General features: G+C 39.7%; 2 protein-coding genes across 8 annotated transcripts in view; one reads left to right on the top strand and one right to left on the bottom strand.

The window, feature by feature from the left end:
- Nucleotides 1–2,557: 2,557 nt before the first annotated feature.
- eps8l3a (EPS8 signaling adaptor L3a) lies at nt 2,558–10,430 on the top strand. Of its 3 annotated transcripts, none has more exons than XM_028002510.1 (20): nt 2,558–2,709; nt 3,219–3,295; nt 3,384–3,457; nt 3,544–3,608; nt 3,689–3,847; nt 4,649–4,798; nt 4,873–4,937; nt 5,022–5,125; nt 5,508–5,632; nt 5,743–5,848; nt 5,927–6,000; nt 6,085–6,159; nt 6,276–6,421; nt 7,933–8,122; nt 8,208–8,251; nt 8,328–8,415; nt 8,511–8,615; nt 8,702–8,787; nt 9,639–9,771; nt 9,852–10,430. In XM_028002510.1, the coding sequence occupies exons 2-20, from the start codon at nt 3,234–3,236 to the stop codon at nt 9,861–9,863; spliced, it is 1,863 nt and encodes a 620-aa protein (XP_027858311.1). In that variant the 5' UTR covers nt 2,558–2,709; nt 3,219–3,233; the 3' UTR covers nt 9,864–10,430. The 3 variants fall into 3 exon arrangements, with proteins under 3 accessions (XP_027858311.1, XP_027858310.1, XP_027858309.1); XM_028002509.1 differs by having other exon boundaries at nt 5,019–5,125; XM_028002508.1 differs by lacking the exon at nt 2,558–2,709 and having other exon boundaries at nt 3,183–3,295; nt 5,019–5,125.
- The window catches only part of ampd2a (adenosine monophosphate deaminase 2a), a 47,976-nt gene continuing 44,037 nt past the window's right edge, over nt 10,180–14,118 (bottom strand). For all 5 annotated transcript variants that reach the window (XM_028002505.1, XM_028002507.1, XM_028002503.1 and 2 more), the window contains one exon: nt 10,180–13,599. In XM_028002505.1, coding sequence (XP_027858306.1) covers nt 13,384–13,599 — 216 coding nt within the window. In that variant the 3' untranslated portion in view covers nt 10,180–13,383. The remainder of the gene's footprint in view (nt 13,600–14,118) is intronic.

Raw genomic sequence — 14,118 nt, 5'->3', positions numbered from 1 at the left:
TGTGTACATTTTGCTGATGGTTTTATAGCTTTATTCCTTTTTACAGCAGATCTTTAAACCCAAATTCAGAGTCTCTTAGGAGAGATGTCTGATTTAGCAAAGATATTTAGTCTTCTAAAAATAAACCCTGACAGGACACCAGCTCCAAAGTTCACTGAAGTATTTTCTGTTTTGAGAGAGAAGAAAAATGTAATCTAGTTGCTGTGCAATAACTAACTTTAAGACTGATTTGGGAATTTCGATCTTTCCTTTTGCAGAAATTTGATTCTCTTCAAAAGCAAAATTTAAAATAAATTTAAAATGTTAAGGTTTATTATAATTAAAAGTACATTTTAAAAAGCATTTGTGTGCTTTTATAAATTATTTTTAATAAACCAATTTAAATGTAATTTATTTACATTTTAATTCAATTAAATTTTACATTATTTTAATTTGTTTGTAGCGGAGTCCATATAAATATATTAAATGTTTTTAATACATTTAGATGCACCATGAACAGCATAATATTGGAACATGTGAAGTGCGAGTACCCCGCCTCCCGCCTCTAGAGACTGAGTCCAACTCTTGAAAAACATCCCTTCATCTGAATTTTAACTTGACACTTGATACGATGGAGTCCGCCCACTGTCTTGGTCACTTTTATCACATTAAAAACTCAAACTTCAGAGCTTGAGATATTGTTTTATAACCGGATCCATCTTCTCCACAGCTTTCTCCCTCACTTTATTTGCACATCAGATAAAAGTGGGCAAAAACACATTTCCGCCACACTTTTCAGATTTGTATTTGGAAAAAGAAAACCACGTATCCTTTTTGTTTCGTCTCAGAATTATGCTGTTGGTTTTATTACATAAAATAAAAAATGTTTAGCAATATTTACCACTGTAACATCAAAAACACGGAAGTGGGAAATTCACCCCATTTTTAGTGACACTTTTTAAATCATCAGCACCACTTTGCATAAATGACCGCTGAAACGATTATAATTTTGTATTTATTGAATCTGTCTGTTTAGGACCAGGCTCGCTCTGTTTGTGATGCTTTTCTTTGTCCTCTGAGCTAAATGTGACTCTGCTGTTTGTTATGTCACAGAGGAATTCGTCCTGGTTAATGTTTCATCGACTCTGAAGGTATGAAAACAGAAGATGAAGAAATGTTGAGTCCACACATTAATGGTTAGAGTCCTATATGCATTATTCATTTCCTGGCTCTGTCCACTATTACTGCTTCCTTTTATGAAACACTGGAAAAGAACAACGCCAACGAAAAACTAAGCTGTTAAAGTCACAAATACTTTTATACAGACTTGTATCCACATTTCATAAAAAATAATTTTATGAAGAATAAAAGCCACAATCATAAAGTAGTGACAGACCTGGAGGTCCAAGATGATTTACATAAATCCTAAATTAACTGTGATTAACTAGAATGAAGAATAAAGACATTTTTACATAGAACCTGTCTGACAACATGAAGTAGGCTAATTCATCTCAGCACCACATCTTGTCCTGATTCAGATGAGAAACAAAGTCACTAACGGGCTGGAAGTGATTAGAAAACTATTTCTATTGAGACGTCTGCAAATCACAGGAGTCTCAATAGAAACTAACATCATATATTTGAGTTAAGATGATCTTCTGGGGTTTTTTATGCTTTAGGAGTTGAGCGTTGCGGGCTGCACAGTGACGCAGTTGGTAGAGCTGTTGCCTTGCAGCAAGAAGGTCCTGGGTTCGATTCCCGGCCCGGGGTCTTTCTCCACGGAGTTTGCATGTTCTCCCTGTGCATGAGTGGGTTCTCTCCGGGTACTCCGGCTTCCTCCCATAACCTGACAGTTAATTGGTCTCTCTGTTAATTAACTGTTTAGGTTAATTGGTCTCTCTAAATTCTCCCTAGGTGTGAGATGGTTGTTTGTCCTGTCTGTCTCTGTGTTGCCCTGCGACGACTGGCGACCTGTCCAGGGTGAACCCCGCCTCTCGCCCGTAACGTTGGCTGGAGATAGGCACCAGCAGCCCTCCTGACCCCAATAGGGACAAGGGTGTACAGAAGATGGATGGATGGATGCAATGTAATTGTTGGACGGATGAATTCATTCCTCTTGAAGGAGGAACCATGGGAGATTAAAGAATAGGAGATTCAGTTTGTGTTAATGATGGCCTGATTCAGGTTGATTTTGATTAGCCTGAATCAAAATCACACAACAAACAAAATGGAGGCATAATAGTCATCAAGATTTTTCCATTAAGGTTTTGTTTACATACAAAACCTTCCAATATTCAGAATTAACACAATCCACTGTTAAAGACTTTTTCATATGGTACCAGGTTGGTTTGGATAGCTATTTTTCAGTAAATAAATTAAAATGCATTTGATGAACACAAACATTTAGGACTAAGTAGTTCTTCCCAGGATTGTAATCCACAGTATTCATGCTGAATAGATTAGCAAAACCACAGAGATAAAATGTTGGGAATCTGAGTACAGCTTTTGTGAAGCCATGCCAAAGCTCCCTCCCTCACCTGAGACGAGTCGCTATTGCACGCATCGTTTTGCTACTGGCAGCGGACTTTGTCCTCCTCCTTCATAAGGAAGCTTTGGTTTCACGCCGTCGAAGTGAAGGATTAAAATATGAACTGAAGGTGGATGCTGCTGCTAAACCGCTGTAAATAACACAGGAGGAAATCACCAAGATTCAGCAGCAGAACGAGAAAGGTAGGAAGCCTGATAATAATGTCAGGCTTAAGTGAACAGTTCTTTTTGTCTGAAAAGCGCGGAGACTTACTGAAGGTCCTTTAAGACAACCTGGCAATATGAATGCTTCTCTAATTTATTTCCATTAGGGTTAAAATTTCATAAACTCAATGAGCTAAATGTTCTTTAAACACCAAAGTTGTCTGTGTGTAAATATCTTCAGGTAATTGGGAACAATACCTGTAGTTTTGAAAATCTATCAGTATTGGAGATCTTATTGTTGCTTGGTTGATCATTGCTAAATGTAGCTAGGCAATGATGAACAAAACACCTTTTACTTGAATTTTGGGTTTTAAACTAAGTTTCTGAGCCCAAACAGAACAAACTGTGATGTTTCCTGCCTTTAGTTGGTGTTGCGTAATGAAACCTCTTGGAAGGATGAATTTATGGGTTTATTTCGGTGTGCTTCTGAGTCAGGAAACACTTGTGACGTCTGCAGTTTGCTGTGCATGTTGTGTGTGATCCGGCAGGTGTGTCAGGACAGGATGTCCAGGAGCAACAGTCCGTACGGTTCTGAGACCAGCAGCTACATTTCCCTCCAGTCCAAGTACGTATTTTATGATGTAATTTCCTGATATCCAACTGGTCTCGGCTTTCCTCGTCATCAGCTCTGGTGTTGTTTCCCTTTGACCCAGTGGATTTTCCAACATGGATGATTCCGCCTCCCAAATATCGAACATCTCGAGACCCAGTGCAAAGTCGATTTACTGTGCGTGATCAGTGCCTAGTCGATCAAATAATCACATCTATTCATTGATGAATTATCACTCATCGTTCTGCTCTGTGGTTCAACAGTGCAGAGGCTGCAGTATGCAGCATCAGTGAACAAGATGATGGAAAAGTCAGAGTACAGAGTGGAGGTATTACCATGGCAACTTTTAAAGTCGCACATCTTTGAGTCGTTGGCCTTAATAATTCACCAGAGGTTCATCTGTTCCAGCACTTGTTTACTTGCGACCTAAACGGGAAGGATCTCAGAAATATCCCGGACTGTGTGGAGCGCCTGAAGCTTCTGGACCAAACGGATCGTATTTGGGGTCAAAACATGGTGCTGGAGGTTCGCGGTGCCAACCTGCTGCTCATAGACTACGAAACCAAGGTGAGCTACAGCCCTGATGGGTGAGAGTGATCCTCTATGTTCTGTTAGAACCATGAAACACAAAGTTTTAAATATAAAGAGCAATGAAATCTAAAATATTCAAGCTTGCTTCAGTGCCATCAGGTCACACGCTGAGGAACTAGTTACATTTACCTGAGTAACTTTTTTGGAAAAAATTTAGCAGTTTTACTGCAGTGTATGAAATTCTTATGAAATATGGATACACTTTGATTAACTTCACTGAATAAAGAAAGACAAAAAATGCATGAGATTCAAAAACATCTACTGCTTAAGCTAAAGTAAAACATATTTTTTATGTTTTTCTAATGTTTTCCACCTGTTGTGCCGTTTGACAAAGTACTTCACCTGTTCTAACATGCTTACGTTTGCATTATCGATTGTAACGGCTTCATGTTGTGTTTTTTATGATTTAGAAAAGTGCTACCTGAATCTGCTATTTTGTAATCATTTGTTTGCATTATTTTTTTTATATTTTAGTCATTAAAATACCAGGATTTGAACATAACTTTACAGTTTTGTCCATCTGATTAAATAATTTTTAAATATTAAATCAGATGTTCTGATCAGCCACTCAGTACCTGAGGAGCCTTTTAACTAAATACTATTCTACTCTTACTTGAGTCCTTTCTTGGACAGTTACTTTTACTTTTACTTGAATAAATTTATGACCCTGTAAGGAAACAAAAAGTATGCTTCAGTATGTAGAATCTCAGTCAAAATCTTCTTCACATCATGTTGTGGTTTTAGCTGCTCTAACCTCACTTTACTGTGCATTGTTAGGAAGAGCTGGAGTCATTTTCTCCTGGTGAAATAAAGGAGTTATTGGCCTTTCTGGACGCCGGGGTGTTTGACTCTCTGCTCATCCTGTCCGTCCAGAACAGGAGAAAAGCCGCCACCACCGTCTTCCTGTTCCAGTGCGATGAAGTCAGGGTGAGACGCAGCTTTGGAAGGAGGATCTGAGAAGAGCGAGACAAAAGATATTAATGTTTTCTGTTGTGTCCAAGGCTGATTTCATCGCAAAGGATTTAATGCGAGCTCTGTTGCAGAAGAGTGAGGGTTCACACATCAGGTAGGAGTAAATCCTGGTACATGTGGATGGGTTTGTTTATCTTACTTACTCATAATGTTGGGGTTTTTTGTGCATTTTAAGCAGCAATGGACGCATTGTGGGCGGACATGAAAGAGTGAAACAGCCCAATAAGCCTGCAGAGCCGAGGCCTGCATACGAAGCGCCACCACGTACTCCGCCTGACAACGGTGAGACCAGATTTTAAAAAACATAAAACAGAGGTTTAATGTAAAATGGTGACATCACCGAAGAAATTTTAGATGGGGCAAATACATTCATCGAAACATAACGCATCGCTAACAAAATAGATGTATTCTGGATTTAAAAAATCAGCAGGAATAGTAGAGCTTTCCATTCCGGAAGGGCAGGGAATTTCTGACCAGGAAAACCTGATGAAAATGCTGTTTTGGAGAACAATGTTGCTCTTTTAGTCTTTGTCTGTTTAAGTGATCTTATAAACATCCAGTAAAAGCTACAAAGAGTGAAAATAGTAGATGAAACTGTGATGTGAGCAACTTTTGTTTCTCCAAATCTGTTTTTTTTTTTTTTTTTTACTGTTTCTTCGTCCAGCTGAGGATGACTTCCCTGAGCCTGAACTGGATCTGCGTCGGTACAGGGAGGAAGACGTCGTCCCGCCACCGATGCCGTCTCCATCACCTCCCCGTCGACCGTACACAGAACTGGACAGGAATGTTGTGAGTTTCCTCTACTTCAGGCTACATTAGTTTTTCAGTCCTTGAAATTGGAAAGAATTAAACGTAGAAGAAACGTTGTGAATAAGACTTTCAGTTTTCTTTCCGTACAGGACATTTTAAACCACATCATAACCGACGTCGAGATCTTCATGGGGAAAATATCCGCAGCCGACGCCAAAAATGCAAAGAAGAAAAAGAAAAAGAAAAAAGGAAAAGGTAGTTTTCAATAAAAGCTCTTAGACTAACGTGTTCTCATACATCCATGCATCACTGCGTGGTTTTTGATCCATGTAGGAGGGGATGGGATGCCGCCTGAGGAGGAGTTTTCGGATTGCCTCCATAAAATCAAATCTGGCTTCAACCTTCTGGTGTGTGTCTCTATTTACACCGTGACGCCGTGTCATTGTGTGTGTCCTCTTTGTGCTCTAATGGACGCTGGCGTTGTTTCACAGGGAGAGCTCAACGGAAAGATCAACAATCCAGCCGCTCCTGACTTTGTCCACTCTTTGTTCTCTGCATTAGCCTTCGTGAGTGACTTCATATTTCTAAACTTTTCTGTTTTATGGCATTTCTGTTTGATCCTGGAAAAAGTTGCAATGCGATAACTCTGTCTTTCTCAGTTCTGCTGTTCTTTCTTCACCAGGTGTGCTCTCACTGCTCTGAAACCGTCCCTCCGTCCATCGTCGCCCCGCTGCTCACGCCTCAGTGTATCCGTCTCCTGAGTGAGGAGGCATCCTCGGAGGAGGACAACCTGTGGCAGTCACTGGGAGACGCCTGGAACATCCCCAGGTTCCTGCTACGCCCAGCACACTCCCAGCCTTTTATTGACATTAATGAGGAATAATGCTATTCCAACATAAATGGGTTGTTGTAATTGCCACTGTTACAGAATCAATCCAAATGTGACTGATCCAATAATATCAATTCTTAGTCTTACACTACACTATACAGATGTTTTAATAACTTACTGTCTGGATAATTCATCAAATGGTTACCCGACTACTTGGGGAGACTCATATATGGTAGAAATATAATTTCCAGAGCGTTCTGTCATCCTTTAATAGAAATATAAAAAAATGAAAAGACACGGTGACGTCACAGACGTCTTTTTCAGTCATCATGACGCAGCAGGATACTGTGAATATTTGTCTCCATTACACGTGAGTTTGTAATAGCAGGAGTGAAGTTATTTTTTTTAAAGACTCAACTGAACTTGATGTTCTACAAATTCTCCTTAATTTCTACAAGCTGCTTTTAGCTTCCCATCAGACCAGCTAGGCGTTTTGCAGAACAGTCTGTGTGTGAACTGTCGGGTCTAACCTTGAGGAAACATGGAACATCAAGTTTTACACTTTTTAAGTAAGTTCCTCACTTTTAATATGCTCCGATTCTGAAAATTTAATGTGTAATAGGATGAGTGGCGTGTAGTTCACAGTGTTCTGCTGCATCTGGACAGGCTGCAATACTTTCCCATCTTGTTTAATTTTTTTCTCATTTTTTATCTCATATGTTGAGATCAACTCTCCACCTGGGAATTAAATTTTCTCGCTTTATGAATTCCCCCAAGTGGTTAAATATTAATTATCTGAATTATTTAGACCACATGTGTCAAACTCGAGGCCTGCAGACCAAATCTGGACCGCCAAAACTATTTCTGTGGCCCTGTAGACTCTTAAGAGCCACAGAAATATGACTACGACATAACAGTTTTGTGCTTAAATATTATTTTATTAGTCAAATCAAATCAAGTTTATGTGTTTGGAGCCAAATTATAAATTTTTTTTAGAAGTACTCGTTGAATGCAGAGAAAGTTATAATATTTTAGTTGTTAATTACTTTTATTAATACATTCTTCCTAAACCAGTCCTTCGAGGAGTTTGACAATAATGATTTAGACTATAATACATCCCTTACATTTCGCTTTAACTTATCCCAACTTTCAATATACACTGCTCAAAAAATTAAAGGGAACACTTAAACAGGTGTTTAACACTTAAAGTGTTCCCTTTATTTTTTTGAGCAGTATATTTAGTGTCTGCATATCTTAATGTTATTATCGGATCATAGCTGTGGCAGTTTTTGTGATGCAACTCTCTTCTGATCAAATTGTCTTGTTAGCATATGAGAGCATTAGTTCACTGTGGCCCCAATGTCACTAAAACAAAATGTAGAGCAATGTCCCAGCATTACAGGCAAGACAGGGGAACTCTATAACCACAGCTTTTGGGTTCTCTTTATTTATATCCACTTCATGACTCAGTTTACCTGATGAGATGAAATGTTTCTGATGGTATCGCCAGTACCAAATGGCCAGAGGAGGATGAGGACATCCCAGTCTACAACATGCAGTTTTTTGATGGCTGGCAGCCCCCAGAAGTGACTGGAGAGCTTCCACCCAGTGAACCGGAGAGCCGGCGGGAGAGTCCCCGGCCTCCGCCAAGCCTGCAGCCATCACCAAACACAGCTGGACACAAAACACAGGAGGAGCTGGTCAGGTGGAATTTTAATCAATGATTCTTCGTCCTGCTCAAGAGAAATATAGAAAAATTACATATTGTTGGCATTTTCTGCGCAGGGTTATGCAAAGTGGAAGCCACCAAAAGAACGACAAAAACCAGGGTAAGTAGACAGATTACACTTCATCAAGGTTTAAATCTCACTGCTCTGAAGTTTCCCTTCCTTCTGCGTCTTCCAGGCCAGTCGAGGTAAAACTACGCGTCAAATATGACTTCATATCCAGAAACCAAAGGGAGCTCAACGTCACTAAAGGAGAAATAGTTGATGTGAGTATCTGTTTTCCTCGCTCCCAAAATAATAACATTTTCAAAAGGAGACCAACCAATCTTCCATCTCTTCTTTTGGTTTTGTTCTCCTGCAGCTTCTGGACAAGTCGAAGCAGTGGTGGAAAGTGAGGAACAGCAGAGGAGAGGAAGGTTACGTCCCAAACAACGTCCTGGAAGATGTGGACGTTCAGTCTTATGAGGTGGCTTCCGCTCAGAAAACATGAAATGATGGGAAATGAAAACTGACCTCACACAAAGAAAACATGCCTCTTCTATTTTCATATAGGATTTTGACACGTCTCCAGTTCTGACGAGGAAATCTAAACCACCGGAGGTGAAGGCCTGGTTGGAAAACGCGGGATTCAACCCGATGTAAGTGAGAGCAAATTAAAAGCCACTAGTCAACACTGATTTCTCAACATTCAGCTACATTCAGGAATTGTCACACTTGATACAAAGATTATTTGCTCTTTTCAATCCACAGGATAATTACAGACTTTATGACAAGATTAAAAAGAATAATAAAATAATATGAATGCTAAACAAAATTTTGGAAACTTATGGCAACAGGTTTTATGCTGCTTACTTTTACATTTGGGGATCAGACATCTGCGTTCAGATAGGAGGAGCCTGAACTCATAGTGCAGAGGATGAAACACATTTTAGTCCAGGCCCGGGCTTTGATTGGACCATCCCAACACATGATCTAAGCCATTTCTTAGTATTTTACATCTTTTGGAGCCTCAAAGAGGTTTTATTCAAGTGTTGCCCTGTTTTTATCTCTTTTTGTATATCCATCAGCAGATTTTCTGCCTTTTGCTGAAGAAAAGCATCCCTCAACATGATGCTGCCACCTCCAGAATTTATGGTCAAAATAGTGTATTCAGACGCATTTAAATTTTTGCTTCCCAATTTTGGTCTCACAGCTTTTTCCAAATGTTTGCTGTGTTCCCAACATGGCTTGTGTCAAAGTCCACAGGGGACCTCTGGTACCTCTCTTCATGCCGAGTTTGTGGTGGCAACATGATAAATGTTCATGAAAAGTTTTACAAGGAAGTAAATTAGCAACAAACACGTGAAACGCTTCCTGTGTTCAATTTAAAAAATCGCTCTTCTGGTTAAACACACTAAGACGTTTCCTGCAGGGACTGTTTCTCTCCTCATGGAGGTTATGGTTTGGCTCTGTTACACATTAACTAACTCCAGCGTTGCTTTGACTGCAGCACCGTGCGCTGCCTGGGCGTGCTGAGCGGCTCCATGCTGCTGGGGATGAGCAGAGAGGAGCTGAAGTCGGTGTGTCCAGAGGAAGGAGGACGAGTCTTCTTCCAATTACAGGCGGTCAGATCCGCCTTGGCAGTAAGTCTCTCATCTGTTCAACTTAAGATTTAGCCCCTGTCGTCTTTACCGCTAACAACCATTCTTTTTTAAACACCCAGGAAGCAAGCTGAAGAATCATCACAGCTGGAAAATAAGAGGAAAATTGACTAGATACTGGAAGCAAATTAGAGGGAAAAAGCAGAATATAGCAGATTTGCATCAACATGTACAGATACTGTAGTCACTTTCTGAAATCAGCACTAACTCCTCATATCGTTCTAAATGCTAAGCATGTTAAATATACCGTTTATCCCAACTATTTTAAGTTGTAATCTCTATTAAAACATTCTATTATAAACTGGATTACTGCAAATAATTGCTGAAGTGTTTTGTTTGTAATCATTGTGTAACTTGCAAATTAAAGTAAAAAATCTGGCACATCTGAGGTGAATTAACATGCTTTATTTATTTTTAATTCAGTTATCACAGACGAACCGCACCAGTAAGATTGTGGCAGACCGTCTCGAGCAATAATAAGGCTACAGATCAACAGGAGTCAAAATAGGCAGAATTTAAAACAAAACGTGACACAGTTATGAGAAAACAAGACCATTAGGAAAAATACAAGTTAGACAAAACAAAAACATGTCAAGACAGGAAGCAGCAAAAAAAAAGCTAAATTAAGGTTTTAACATGGATAATAACTGAACGTTGTCACTTTGTGCTTCACATAAGTCACAGTGTTGAGGAGATTACATATCATGAAGCTTTACTCTCCATTTACAGAGGCAAAAATATTATTAATAATATCTCAACAATTGCGGAAACCAGTATTTGGCCACTGGTTGGGCCACTTATACCAGCCGTTCTGACCCACTTCTCAGCGAATCAAAGACCAAAATATTCTTTTAGTTTTTCATCCTGTGGATAATATCGGCTACCAATAAAAGCACAAATATAAGGTTTGTGTTTGTGAGGTAATGTGGACATGATGCAGACAGTAAACAGGGTCAGAGATCAAGGTGGAAACTAAAAGTGGAAACTGTCGGGTCGGTCCGGGTTGCAGCACCGGCCACATTTATTGGCACCCTGATGACGCCTATAAAAATCTCTTTAAAATAAATGTAAATAAGGCATTTGCTGAATTTATACTTTCAAAGTTTCTATGAATATGAATTTTAATTTGTAATCTCTGACTTTGTTTTCCTGAATCCTATCTATCACTTGACACAAAGGTCCATTTCTCTCTATGATGGATCAGAACCCGCATCGATCCTGTTATGAAGCTCCAAAAACACTCCACAGTTCACTGAGGGAGAACTGCGGCAAAGAGTTGCACCAAGTTTCCACCATTAGAAATAATTTCATGCCAACTGATTATTTAATAGTAGAAAAATAAACAACAAAAAAAACGTAAACATGTTGAGCTGGGACTTCAACTGGAAACTTGGTCAAGACTTCGGCAACCAACGCAACAGATGGGTTTGGTGCAACAAAGAAATAGTACATGGAAAAGCACCTCATTTCCATTTCTGTGATGCTATGGGCCTGTTTCATAATACTTTATTCTCTATTTGCTCTTTGAAATATCAGGAAATCTGTCATAATAATCTGGTGGATGCTACCATAAAGGTGAAAATGGGCGATCATGATTCACGCAAACGGTTAATCGATTATAAAATCATGCTTCTGGAATGAAATCATAAAGGAAACCTTTGGGCTGAGCTAAAAAGAACTGTTCCATTTAAAAGCAATGGTCAAACATTCCTCTCTCCATTGACTACAGTTTGGTAAATTGTTACAAAGTGATCATGATGACAAGAGGAGATGCAGTAAAACCTGAGTTTTTCTCCCCCCATAAATGCATTAAAATTGAATGTTTATTTTTCGGGAAGAGATCCTGCAATAAAATATAAACTAGTCCTCACACATCCTTACCGAAGGCGTCAATAAATATGTCCGACACTGAACATGAACAAAATTAACTCCTAATTTTAAAAGGCAAACAAAATTTTCACAAAGTATAAAACTCAAGTCATTATTAAACATCAAAACTTTTCGAGTGAAAGGCAGAAATGCACAACAAAAAAACTAATATTTGCACCAAACAATATCAGGAATATGTAACTCTACTAATCTTATGCATAATTATATTCGTGCTTTGGTGTCTTACTGGCTACTTTAAAAAGAGGCGACACCGTTCATTAGCATTGAAACATGAGTCAGTAAAACACAACATGTACATATTGGTGGATAATTTGATTCCACAATACTAAACGAGCAGAGTGGGCACTAAAATACTGTTTCATCACTTAATATTAAAAACAAACATAATGAAAATCTAGAGTTTTCCTCCACCTCAATATACTGAGAATTACAAAATGGTCTTACTTCTATTTCAGCTTTAAAAAACATAATTGAACTCTAACAATCACATAACGTCCTCTGAGATCATCCTTCATTAGTTGGAAATTGCTATAGTCGTACAGAATGAAAACTGTTTCTCTTCTTCTTCATCTATAAAGCACACACACACACACACAGCTCTGCAAACTCTACGGACATTTTCTGATTACTTTTCGCTACGAAACCCGGTTTGACCCAAAATCTCACCGTTTGATGAGAGCTAGAATTGTGTGGAGTGACAGAAAGAGACCATTACTGAAAATGATGCTACAGAACCGTGCAGCAGCCTTCGCTGTGTCCCAGCACGGTTTGCTGGTTTCCACCATGCAGAGTTTGGATCGGGCCTGGCGTTGCTTTACGTGACAGTCGGATGTAAACGGGTTGTTCTCTCCTCACATACACCAGTCATGCAGGCATGCAGGAGAGTATTTGTTTAGCTGAAGTAGAGAGGAAGATGAAAACCTTCAGGCTGGGTTTCAGCTCCAACAGCAGGCCTGGTGTGGAGATTCACAAAGAAGAAGAAGGAAAGGAAAAACTGGACATGCACTGCATCTAGGTAATAATGGAAAGGCACGGTGAGGGTTTTATTTTGGTGCTTATGAAGAGTTTAGAGCATGCAAAGAACTAAATGGATGTAATCCAACAATGCAGTGAGCATTCATCCACATTTCTTTGTGCTCTTTATAGCTCTGCTACCATAAAACCTAACAAATGAGCAAACTCTTTTTGCTTTTAGGAATGTTTCTTTCTTGCGCATTACTTTTAGAGCTTATTTGAATCCCAGAAGACTGACTATGAAAGTGCAACTCGGCAAACGATGGATTCTGAACTAACAAGTAGGATCGCATACAAAGCTTTGTCAAAGTTAGTTGCTCTGTGACCAACTCGACGCAATGATCCCAGTTTGAAATTATGGCTACTCTGTATCTATAATCAGAGATCACAGTTTCTCCTTCTGTTTTATCACAATAAAAACAGATTGCAAGAGAGCAACAGACATAAAGCTAAATGTCTAAAAAAAAATATTGGGAAACTTGAAATGCATCAATAAAAACAACGGCAGCACTGAAACCGTGGCTGATTCGTAACTACACAGCCATAGCAGCACAGCAGACTTCTACAGTGGTGTGTAAAGAGCAGCAGATTTTTCTCTCATTCACGTTTCAGGAGCATGCTGAGTGGGCCGCAGACTCAGGGGGGGGGACTAACGGAGAGAGACAGGACAGGGGGTTGGAGCCTGACGTCTCAGCGTCCTCCAGAGACGGGGCCCATGGTGAGCGTGTCCTCCTCGTCGATGCTGTCCAGCTCGTCTGTGCGCACGGCGTGGGTGATGAGGTGAAGCTCCTCGGTGAGCGTCTCGAAGCGGTACGCCACACGGATGTCAGGGACGTTGGTGCGCCGGATGTCGTTGCTCTCAGGACCTTCTCTATAGTAACTAGGGCCAAGCCAGTAGCTCTTTACCTGTGGTTTGAAAAAACATTTAAATGGGAATGTTTGGAGCACAAAGCGTTTTGCATGTGGGTAAATTTTGGTTTCATGTGACCAAAAGACTTTAGTGCGTTTGCTGTGTCCCCTGCATGGCTGGTTGCAAACTGCAAACAGGACTTCTTATGGCAGATTTGTGGAGGATAAGTCTAATAGTTGTCCTGTTAAAAAATTCTCTCATTTAAACTGTGGATCTCTGCAGCTCCTCCAGAGATACCGTGTTTTTGGGATACTGTTTTAGAACGCAAATTTTCTTTTACCTTTTCCACAGCTTCATCTGTGACCTTGTGTTGAGTTCTTCTGCCTTCATGATGCTGTTTAGTCACTATTGTTCTCTAACAGACCTTTGAGGTCTTCACAGAACACATGCATTTATACCGAGATGAAACAACACACAGGTGGACGCTGTGTACTAGTTAGGTTTATTGCTCGTCTCATAATTGCTGCATTTTGTTTTTATGGTGTAAAGCACTTTTAACTGTCTTGTTGCTGAAA

The sequence above is a fragment of the Xiphophorus couchianus genome, chromosome 20, assembly GCF_001444195.1.
Source record: "Xiphophorus couchianus chromosome 20, X_couchianus-1.0, whole genome shotgun sequence".
NCBI lineage: Eukaryota > Metazoa > Chordata > Actinopteri > Cyprinodontiformes > Poeciliidae > Xiphophorus > Xiphophorus couchianus.
This window is presented reverse-complemented; position numbering and strand designations above follow the sequence as displayed.

Excerpts from the sequence above, each read along its gene's own strand:
- eps8l3a (XM_028002508.1), top strand. The coding sequence starts at position 3,198 with ATGTTGTGTGTGATCCGGCAGGTGTGTCAGGACAGGATGTCCAGGAGC. Across the intron at positions 4,799-4,872 it reads TCCAGTGCGATGAAGTCAGG|GCTGATTTCATCGCAAAGGA; the intron begins GTGAGACGCAGC and ends GTTGTGTCCAAG. Across the intron at positions 6,160-6,275 it reads TGTTCTCTGCATTAGCCTTC|GTGTGCTCTCACTGCTCTGA; the intron begins GTGAGTGACTTC and ends TTTCTTCACCAG.